The sequence below is a fragment of the Hippocampus guttulatus genome, chromosome 22 (genome assembly GCF_054856545.1).
Source record: "Hippocampus guttulatus isolate MCC_2025c chromosome 22, RoL_Hgut_1.0, whole genome shotgun sequence".
NCBI lineage: Eukaryota > Metazoa > Chordata > Actinopteri > Syngnathiformes > Syngnathidae > Hippocampus > Hippocampus guttulatus.
In genome coordinates this window covers 269,986-281,631 of record NC_141282.1, presented here as the reverse complement: position 1 = coordinate 281,631, position 11,646 = coordinate 269,986, and the positions used below count along the sequence as shown (strand labels likewise).

General features: G+C 50.6%; 1 gene segment (V, D, J or C); it reads right to left on the bottom strand.

The window, feature by feature from the left end:
- Positions 1-1,578: 1,578 nt before the first annotated feature.
- On the bottom strand, positions 1,579-3,520 carry LOC147185883 (T cell receptor delta constant-like). The segment is given in 5 exon segments: positions 1,579-1,869; positions 1,927-1,968; positions 2,048-2,254; positions 2,609-2,689; positions 3,409-3,520. Coding segments are annotated over 3 exon segments (255 nt in total).
- Between the last annotated feature and the right edge of the window lie 8,126 nt (positions 3,521-11,646).

The window sequence follows — 11,646 nt, the reverse complement described above, 5'->3', positions numbered from 1 at the left end:
AAGGATCAGCAAGGGAACCTGCTGTGAATGAACGTGCGAGTGTGTCATTTGTCACTGTTCCTTGAATCGTTCACTTGAAACGGACATGAAAACTTGGAACCAGTATTTTAGGCATTATATCAGAATGAGATCAGGGGAACTCCAGTTATTTCAGCCTTTGAAGGATGTGGTGTGACCTGTTTTACCAGAACCGAAATGCTGTCATCTGTGACACAGGTGCCAAGGTGACCACTTCCTGTGCAAAGAGCAGCAAAAACAAAGACAGTGCAACAGATGCACACACACACATTGCAAAGTAGTAGACCATGTATGTATGAGCGTTTGTTTAAGAGCAAAGAAGCATCTTTGCTCTTAAACAAACGCTCATACATCCATTGTAATGCACACACACATATTAACTTGCATGTATCACGGGTTTTGTTGGGCGCTAACATGACTACAAAAACAACTTTCTTTTTGACGTCCCCTTTATAATAATAATAATACATTTTATTTATAAGCGCCTTTCAAGACACCCAAGGACACTTTACAATAACAAAAAACACAAAACAATACGGGTTGAGCCGCGGCAGCCAAAACGCGCCAGCGTTCACTCAACCCGAAAGTCAGAAAGAAACCACAAGGGAGGGAGAGGGGGAGAAAAAAACCACACGCTCGAACTACCCTCATTTTGAGGATAATTTGAGTGAGGCAAAAAACTCCTGCACAAGCATATGACAGTTACAACAGGTCACAAGACATAAACAATGAAGACGGTGAAACAAGGGAATGTATGAGGGAGGGGGTGATGGTGGGGGACTAGCTTCCGTGCATATTTTCATCAGGGGAAGGTAGAGATAGCAGATGTTGTTTTGGTAGCAGTCTGCCCAAGAATTTAAGACGGCCTTGAGTCCGTGGCTTATGTCTCTTTAGTGGCGTCGATCAGATAAATCCGTGATTTCAGTCAATATTTGAGCACGGATTCCAGTTTCTCCAAGTTCTTGACCATCTTGCAGAGACGCTCCAAAACCGCAACAGTTTGTAGTTGAGCACAGTCTGAGTCTGAGTGTTGGACATCCGCGTTATGCCATCCTTAGACCGGCAGCCTCTTCACTTCCAATAGAGCCGCTCCGGTCGGTTGAATTTTGCGATAGATCAGGAAACTGCTAACACCAAACAGCAGCATTCCTGTTGTCGGAAGGCCGAAAATGTAGATGTCATCCACATCCTCAACGGACAGTGTTGACAGGCACACCATTCTCCGCTTCCTCCAAGGGTCTAGGGTGTACCCAGCAGCAAAAGTCCCCGAGGGGCAAGTAGGCTCCCCACTGCCTGCTCTTCTCATCGAGAAAATGTTGTCGATGGCATCGAGAGACCAGCCAACCAATTCCATGTTTGTTTTTAGGATGAAAATACGACAGGAGGCTAGGAAAAGTCAGACAAAGACAGCACATGGACTGAGTGGCGAGCAGGAAAGGGTGGGGGTGGGGGTGGGGGGCAGGAGCAGAAAGCAAAAGCGTCCGCCTTCGTCGAGAGCCAAGCAAGAAGCTTTCACCATTGTAAACAGAAATGAATCACCTTTATTCGTTTTCTATTGGTTTTATTTCAAAGTATTTTTCAAATTGATTTAATGATCGATTTGGTAGCTCAGTGACATAAAGAACTAGCTCAGGCAAGTTCAAACACAAACAAACAAATCCATCCAAACTAATTGCAGCTGTTTTCCTCCATTTAGGTATTTGAAATCAGGAAGGTGGTGAGAATTCCGCGCTGGCTACTCTGATGCGCTGAACCACAGGCCCAGTGTTATGACACAGTTGATGGCGAGCGTCTTGGCGAAGATGAGGCGGAGGGTGAGGACGATGAGGGACAGGAGGTTCACCTTCTCGTCTGCCGGCGACATGCACATTTAACAGACTGCGCGCCTCTCGCATGTTCTATACAAACCTGGCACCAACGCGTCCTGGCAGTGCCCTGGTCCACTTTTACCTGTGGCGACCAAACAGGAAGCAGACATGAGGCGGTGACTCCATTAAGATGACTGGAGGCCTCACCTGACCTTCCTCACCTTCCTCGCACGTGTCGTCATGTGCGGCTGTTATCAGTGCCACCTGGTTGTAGAGCGAGCCGTCTGATAATCGCACGGCGCGAGACTCCTCGAACATGTGCCCTTTTCCCGCCCTCTCCGTGGCATTGTGTCGGCTGAAGCTGGTGGCAAGACACGCCGTCAGGTCGCTGGCCTCAAGTTTGTAGAAGGATGGCTCAAAGTCCTCCCCTAAAGCAACACCAAATAGGACTCACCAGAGCTTTTTCCCCCCCTTAGATGTCACCCGTCACACAGTGGAGCTCCTCAGGGCACCATTCCTCATCCCGCTTGACTTACTTGACGTCCATGTCGAGTGGACATCCCTTTCCCGTGTGCGTATGATACCGTGAAAGCTTGGTAGATTTTCGTCAACACACTCAATATGGTGCTATGGCACTGAGGCGTGCGACACAAGCAAGCAGCTCATTCATCCAAGAATAAGAATGGAGCAATGAAAGAAAGGCTAGTTCATTTGTTCGCAGGCAATGATGTCAGCATAAGTGACGGAAAATACGAGCTACGGTATATACAAAAAGAACCTACTGTTTTCCACTGGCACGCTTGTCCCACCCCCGAAGATGATCTTGTGGACAAGAGCCTCTTGAATGCTTTGAACAATTGGGCCTGAGAGAGGAAAAGAAGCATTGTAGATAAAAATCATACTTAACACTGTCGGCCAGCGGTGCATGAAAAATGATCAAGAGGTCTTACTGACAGGTGATTTGCACTGTCATTTAAAGTGCCAATAAAATTAAGAAAGCATTTGCCAAATATTTGTGTGACCTTATTTGAGAAAGACGCGTTGTTATTGCCCTTCGCTCATCACCATCGCATTGAGCTGCTTTTGGAATCCACTGATCGGCATTTGATGCAGTTATATTACTGTATTTTCCGCACTAATAAGGCACACTGTCAAGGTAACGCGCCTCATCAGGCAGAGGATTAAGCACAAAATCAAGGGAAGGGAATTGGATGGTTTAAAGTCCTGGAACAAATTCCTAATTCGAACACTAGAGAGGAACAGAGTGACCATAAAAGCCATGAGAGCCAGCTCCGCAAATCTTGAACAATGAGTTTAAAACAAATTAAATGAGAAGTATCGGTCAAAAGCACATACCAGAGTCAATGCTCCGTGAAAAGCCTTACAAGATAATTACGGAATTCGGCAACTGATAAAGAATCATCCAAGCTCAAAGAGCGTTTAAGGGAACAAAACATTCCTTTTCTTTTATCTCTTCTTGATTTTTCCAGTCATTAGTAAAATGACATTATATAAAGGAACAAAGATATTAATCAAATGCCAAAGCAATGCTTTTGAAACCGCTTTGAGTGAAGAATGTTACCTTATGACTATTGCTTTCTCTCCAAGTAATGTCATATGATGTGCAACAAATGTTAAGGGCACAACCTGCCCTGATTCAACCCCGCCTGGGACCTGAGGTCCCTCCAACCGGTTCAAACCAGAAGAAGATTGCCCGAGATGCACTCCCCCAACCTTGCTTGAACTGTGCTCCCTCCTCCCTGCCTGGGAGGAGATCATTCGAGAACAACATGTGACCACCTGAAATGTGAGATCAGCATGACTCAACAACCTCGTGCCTGGGAGGAGATAGAACATTTGAGAACAACATGTGACTTTTGGCTAGGAAACCCCCCTTGCGGGGGCCAAAGTTAATAAAAGGAGAAGTATTGCGAAATATAGAAGGACCCTCCGGAGGTATTCCGGACCGAGCGGTCCTCCGGATGCGGCCAGAGCGGTTCCGCGATTCCGCGGTCCTGCGAGGGCTCTGGTACCAGATGGACCGTTTCTCTCCCTTTTTCTAAGATTTAGAGGAACTCGAGGGGAATGGGAGAACGGGGTAATTGAAGATCTGAGAGCCGGCGGGCGAGACGAAGCCCAGCGGCACCAGAACAGATCTCAATCTCCGGAGAAAAAGATCCAGGGAACTTGCCCTGCGTGGGAGGCTTCCTCTGCCTGGTTCCTCTTTCTTATCCCTTTCGGTTCCCTATTTGAGCTTCCTTGTTAAAACCCCTCAGTTTCGCTGTAATGGCGAATTTCTCCTTTTCCCTTACCTGAATTTGACCCAACACGATGACCCCGATACTGGATATTCGCGGTGGAGACCTGTCTAAGTTGGATCTTGTAATTTATCTTGCCGGAACGGGCTTGACCGAGGCCGTCCTGGAGGGGTAAGGAATCTTGACCCACTAGACACATAGAGTTCTTCCCAAATTGTAACTAAGAAAAATAAAATATATGCGGTGAGACACAGACAAGCCCAAAGTAAAATTATTAACAATCAGGCAAGTTGAATCTCGGGAGCATTTCGGGACCTCATCAATCTGCGAAAGGCAAACCGATGATTAGATATAAAAGAGAATAACTTCAGAATTGTGCTTACAGGATCATTTTATTACTTAAAATCTTTATTTCTTTGTTATATTGTAATTTCTCAAACACCCCAATATATATATCTTTGATATCTTTCAATTTCTTCCCTTTACCTTTCATCGCACTCATACTACTATTTTCATTATCTAAGAGTGACTTGGAACAATTGTAATCAATATCAAAAGGTCGAGATGTTCTTTATTATTACAGCTGTGAATAAACCAGCTGGCTGGCTGGTCTGCTTCATGTGAGAAAAAGAGCATCATATTAAAAACCCGTTGATTATGTATATATATATATGAGTCCTTGTCTTCATCCTCTTACGAAAAGTGAAAACACTACCATCACAAACCATCCGAAACCGCAGACTCCGTATAAACTTCCATCGAACGAAATCATATAAAAACGTTTTACTCCGGCTTTCTAGGTTATGCCCAAACCTATAAAAATGAACCAAACCTAACAAACCCGAATGACTGTAACAACGGTGATTAAACATTAACCTAGGTGTGATACCAATAGCAACAGCGTGAAAAATAATGAGAGTGAGCTGCCGTAAAAGCGCATTATTCGCTCCGTAGTTCTCCGACTCTGAAAATGACGGTTGCTCGTCGGGAACGAAGACGGAACGAAGGAAGATCGGGTTGACTTCGCAAAATCAGTTTTGATCTTAGATTGAAACGGAGGCAGTTAGAATCTAGGCGAATCTCTCTCAGCGGTCGGTTCGCGAAAAAGGGGAGGAAAAAGGAGGAACTGGATGGAGAGAGAGCAGTTGGCGGCATATGTTGCGGTCACCCCCCCCCCCCCACTTCCCATTCATCCTCCCCCTTATTACATGTTATGTCTTGTGACTTGTTGTAACTGTCATATGCTTATTTATGTGCTAGGGTCTTTTTTTTATCCTGGACTTAAATTATCCTCAGAAGAGGATAGTTCGAGCGTGGGTTTTTTTCCCTCTCCCTACCCAGTGTTTTCCTTTCTGAATTCTGACTGTAATTTCCCCATTGCCCTGGAGGTGGGGCTCGTTGGCGAGCGCCTGGTGGCCGGGCCTACACCCATGGGGCCCGGCCGGGCTCAGCCCGAAGAGGCAACGTGGGTCCCCCTTCTCATGGTCTCACCACCCGTGGGAGGGGTCAAAGGGGTCGGGTGCAATGCGAGCTGGGCGGCAGCCAAAGGCGGGGACCCTGGCGGTCCGATCCTCGGCTGCAGAAGCTAGCTCTTGGGACATGGAATGTCACCTCTCTGGCAGAGAAGGAGCCCGAGCTGGTGTGTGAGGTAGAGAAGTTCCGACTGGATATAGTCGGACTTGCCTCCACACACAGCCTGGGTTCTGGTACTAGTTCTCTCGAGAGGGGTTGGACTCTCTTCCACTCTGGAGTTGCTCATGGTGAGAGGCGCAGAGCAGGTGTGGGCATACTCATTGCCCCCCGGCTCAGTGCCTGTACATTGGGGTTCACACCGGTAGACGAGAGGGTTGCTTCCCTCCGCCTTCGGGTGGGGGGACGGGTCCTGACTGTTGTTTGTGCATATGCACCAAACGGCAGCTCAGCATACCCACCCTTTTTGGAGTCCTTGGAGGGTGTGCTGGAGAGTACTCCTGCTGGGGACTCCCTTGTTCTGCTGGGGGACTTCAATGCTCACGTGGGCAATGACAGTGAGACCTGGAGGGGCGTGATTGGGAGGAACGGCCCCCCCGATCAGAACTCGAGTGGTGTTTTGTTATTGGACTTCTGTGCTCGCCACGGATTGTCCATAACGAACACCTTGTTCAAACATAAGGGTGTCCATATGTGCACTTGGCACCAGGACACCCTAGGCCGTAGTTCGATGATCGACCTTGTGGTTGTATCATCGGATTTGCGGCCGCATGTTTTGGACACTCGGGTGAAGAGAGGGGCGGAGCTGTCAACTGATCACCACCTGGTGGTGAGTAGGCTCCGATGGTGGGGGAAGATGCCGGTCCGTCCTGGCAGACCCAAACGTATTGTGAGGGTTTGTTGGGAGCGTCTGGCAGAATCCCCTGTCAGAAGGAGTTTCAACTCCCACCTCCGACAGAGCTTTTCCCATGTTCCGGGGGAGACGGGGGACATTGAGTCCGAGTGGACCATGTTCCGTGCCTCTATTGTTGAGGCGGCCAATCTGAGTTGTGGCCGTAAGGTGGTTGGTGCCTGTCGTGGCGGCAACCCTCGTACTCGCTGGTGGACACCAGCAGTAAGGGATGCCGTCAAGCTGAAGAAGGAGTCCTATCGAGCCTTTATGGCCTGTGGGACCCCAGAGGCAGCTGACGGGTATCGACTGGCCAAGCGGAACGCAGCTTCGGTGGTCGCCGAGGCAAAAACCCGAGCGTGGGAAGAGTTCGGTGAGGCCATGGAAGCCGACTTCCGGACGGCTTCGAGGAAATTCTGGTCCACCATCCGACGTCTCAGGAGGGGGAAGCAGTGCACCACTAACACTGTGTACAGTGGGGATGGGGCGCTGCTGACTTCGACTCGGGACGTTGTGAACCGGTGGGCAGAGTACTTCGAAGACCTCCTCAACTCCACCAACACGTCTTCCTTGGAGGAAGCAGAGTCTGAGGACCCTGAGGTGGGCTCTCCTATCTCTGTGGTTGAAGTCACCGATGTGGTTAAAAAGCTCCTCGGTGGCAGGGCCCCAGGGGTGGATGAGATCCGCCCGGAGTTCCTCAAGGCTCTGGATGTTGTGGGGCTGTCCTGGTTGACACGCCTCTGCAACATCGCGTGGTCAACGGGGAGAGTGCCTCTGGATTGGCAGACCGGGGTGGTAGTCCCTCTTTTTAAAAAGGGGGACCGGAGGGTGTGTTCCAACTACAGAGGGATCACACTCCTCAGCCTCCCTGGTAAGGTCTATTCAGGGGTGCTGGAGAGGAGGGTCCGTCAGGAAGTCGAGCCTCAGATTGAGGAGGAGCAGTGTGGTTTTCGTCCCGGCCGTGGAACAGTGGACCAGCTCTACACCCTTAGCAGGGTCCTCGAGGGTATGTGGGAATTCGCCCAACCAGTCTACATGTGTTTTGTGGACTTGGAGAAGGCGTTTGACCGTGTCCCTCGGGGAGTTCTGTGGGGGGTGCTTCGTGGGTATGGGGTACCGAACCCCCTGATACGGGCTATTCGGTCACTATACCACCGATGTCAGAGTTTGGTTCGCATTGCCGGCAGTAAGTCGGAATCGTTTCCAGTGAGGATAGGACTCCGCCAAGGCTGCCCTTTGTCGCCGATTCTGTTCATAATCTTTATGGACAGAATTTCTAGGCGCAGCCGAAGCGTTGAGGGCGTCCGTTTTGGTGGCCTCAGTATTGCATCCCTGCTTTTTGCAGATGATGTGGTGCTGTTGGCTCCTTCAAAGGGGGCTCTCCAACTCTCACTGGAGCGTTTCGCAGCTGAGTGTGAAGCGGTTGGGATGAAAATCAGCACCTCCAAATCTGAAACCATGGTCCTCAGTCGGAAAAGGGTGCAGTGCCCCCTCCGGGTCGGGGGAGAGATCTTGCCCCAAGTGGAGGAGTTTAAGTATCTTGGGGTCTTGTTCACGAGTGAGGGCAGGAGGGAGCGAGAGATCGACAGGCGGATCGGTGCAGCGTCTGCTGTGATGCGGACGTTGTATCGGTCTGTCGTGGTGAAGAAGGAGCTGAGCCAAAGGGCGAAGCTCTCAATTTACCGGTCGATCTACGTTCCAACCCTCATCTATGGTCACGAGCTATGGGTCGTGACCGAAAGAACGAGATCCCGGATACAAGCGGCCGAAATGAGTTTTCTCCGCAGGGTGTCCGGGCTCTCCCTTAGAGATAAGGTGAGAAGCTCGGTCATCCGGGAGGGGCTCAGAGTCGAGCCGCTTCTCCTCCACATCGAGAGGAGCCAGATGAGGTGGCTTGGGCATCTGATTCGGATGCCTCCTGAACGCCTCCCTGGTGAGGTGTTCCGGGCATGTCCCACCGGGAGGAGACCCCGGGGAAGACCCAGGACACGCTGGAGTGACTATGTCACCCAGCTGGCCTGGGAACGCCTCGGGATCCCCCGGGGAGAGCTGGAAGAAGTAGCTAGGGAGAGGGAAGTCTGGGCTTCCCTGCTAAAGCTGTTGCCCCCGCGACCCGGCCCCGGATAAGCGGTAGAAGATGGATGGATGGATTTCCCCATTGCGGGACAAATAAAGGATATCTTAATCTTAATAACAACGTAAGTTCCGGAAGCCCGCAGTAGCGCCAACTCCAGCAACTCCCGCTCGATACGACGGAAGCGTGTGTCCGGGCCGCCGCTATTTTCTATCATTGGATCCAAAACGGCGACGTGCAAGTGACTCTTGATTGCAGTAAGTTTTACTGGAATTTTAATTTCATTCATTTACATTTACGCCCTGTTGACCATGGCATCCAAACAAAGAGGAACAGTAATGATCGCGGAAGAGAAAGTGATATGCATCTGATTAAACGAAGCGGGTTACAAAGTATGAAATATTCAGGAGACGCTTGGAGTCGGAAAGACTCAAATTTACGAGACTTTGAAAAACAAGGAAGCGATTCTTGCAATTTCCCTGCTCGGAGTGAATTGCTTGCGGCTCAACGGACGGTCGAGTCGACGAACGTTTCCTGGAATGGTTTGACTGTGGTCGTGTTAAAAACTTTTCGCAAATTGGACCGCTAAAAAGAGATAAGGCGAGTTCCAAAGGGCTAACTATGAGCATCGAAGGCTTCGAAGCGTCCCGTGGCTGACTTCAAAAGTTCGTTGCACAACATCAGCTGAAAAATGCTGTCATGTGTGGTGATCGGGGGGGGGGAGGTAAAGTTCGAGGCAATGAGTGAGTGGAAGGAAAAGCCACTAGGGTCTGTTACTCATCTCATTTTGTAGCAAATCGTCCAACCCTTCTTATAATTTGTAGTTTTTATAGACAGTACATGTACTGTATGCTGCAGTTATTGTGTTATAAATGTCATGTTCCGTATTCGGCAGCAGGTGGCACGCGTTCACTTGTGCCGCCTGCACACCTGCTGCCTATTTTTCAGTGATTGCACCTGCTACATCCAGGCGCTCCAGCGGTCGACCCATTGCCGGAGTATTACATGCCGTGCCACTGCTGTTGCCCATATTTCACAAATTATTGTTCGTTACCATTTTGCGGTTGGTTATATTATCGTCGTTCCACGGGAATCATTATCTTAGCGTACGTGAAGTAGTACTCGTTTAAACATACTTTCCTTGCCGTTGTTTTGCAAGCGTTTTCTGTTGTCGCATTTCCTTATTTCCTGGTGCTCGTTTTTACCAGCGCTTTTTGTTGTCGCGTTCCTTATTTCCTGGCTATCGTTCTGTGACCAGCGTTTTCTGTTGTTTATTAGGCGGGATTTTTGTTTATAATAAATATTATTGTTTTACAAAGTCCTTGTCGGTGTCTGCTATTTCGGGGATCCGCTTATTTTCATTTTCTCTGTTACATACGAAGCAGTTCCCTTTTCCTGCTTCGTACGTAACGTGACAGAATACTCCGGCCACCATGGATCCCGCAGACATCGATAAGGTTTTGTCGGCTCTGTCTCGTCAAGAGCAACTTGTCAGCAGAGCCAAACCATATCAGAGCTCCGCGGCGTGGTCTCCATGCTGGCTCACAGGCTCGAGGAGTACGAACCTCGCGTAATTATTTTAGAGGGACGGAGAGCGCCTACCCCGGAGGTACCCGCCCCGTCTTACTTTAGTAGGGAACCGAGGCTTCCACATCCTCCACGCTATGGAGGCGAGCATGGTCAGTGCGGGCACTTCCTCCACCAGTGCTCGCTCGTTTTTGACCAGCAGCCTTCCATTTATGTCAGTGATGACGCAAAGGTTGCATATGTCATGAGCTTATTGACTGGTCGGGCGGCGTCATGGGCAATTGCAGTGCGCGAAGCAAAACCGAACCTTCGGTCTTCCTTCCCCGACTTTGTGGCGGCGTTTCGTCGGGTGTTCCACCATCCTGTGCGGGGAAGAGAGGCTGAGGGTCGACTCCTGGAGCTCCGCCAAGGGAGACAATCCGTGGCGGACTACTCGATCGAGTTTCGCATCTTGGCTGCCCAGAGTGGCTATGGCGACCGGGCGGTGTGTGGCTTGTTTCGTCGCGGGCTTAACGCGGCGCTTAAAGATGAACTGGCCACCCGCGACAACAGTACCGACCTGGAGGAGTTGATTGATCTCTCTCTGCTCTTGGACAACCGCCTGAGAGAGAGAAGCCGGGAGCGCGGAGGTGGCTGGTTCCCGTTCCGGCACACAGCGAACCATGGTGCATCCCCCGAGACAACTCGGACAGCTGGGCCCGGGGAGCATCCCAGCGACCGGAGGGCTGCCGCCAGGGAGGAGCCGATGCAGCTGGGGGGCGGAAATTCCCAACCGGAGGAGAGACGGCGCCAGTTCGGGGACCAGGCTGGTTTTCACTAACCCACCGGTACTGGTTCCAACCGCGACCTACTGAGACATCGGGCCGCTCCCTGCTCATCGGGACCTCATCCACCTACGACCGTTGATTACTGTGAGTCACGACCCCGCACTGAATCTGGAGAGCCTCGGAGAGTCGACTCTCGACCGGGACGCCCCAGGAGACTCGAGGGTGAGATCTACGGGGCATCTCGGGCGCGTCCGATCTGGGCTCTAATAGACTCCGGTTCCGATGACTGTTTTCTGGACACAGACATTGCCTCGGAGATAGGCTGTTCGAGCGAGGAACTAGCCGAAAAGAAACGTGTTCACGATCTCGACGGACGCCTTCTGGCGGTGGTAACACGGATCACGGAACCACTTAAGCTCAGATTGTCAGGGAATCACGTAGAACACATACGGTTTTATTTGATGCATTCCCGAGCCGTTCCGGTTATTCTCGGTTTGCCCTGGCTCAAGATTCACAACCCAATCATATCCTGGAACCGCCCGGCCATAGAACTATGGAGCCCGTTCTGTCACGAGCATTGTTTGCGGTCTGCCGTAGGGGGGCACACGCGTGTCTGTAACGATGCCCCTGAAGACATCTGCCTTGACGGGGTGCCTAGTTACTATCACGATTTGAAACAGGTTTTTAGCAAGGATCGCGCCCGATCTCTGCCTCCGCACCGTCCGTACAACTGCACCATAGACCTGCAGGTGGGCGCCCCGCCGAGATCTCGATTATATTAGGTGTCTCGACCAGAACAAGAGGCATTGAGGGACTACATTAACAGCTCGCTCGC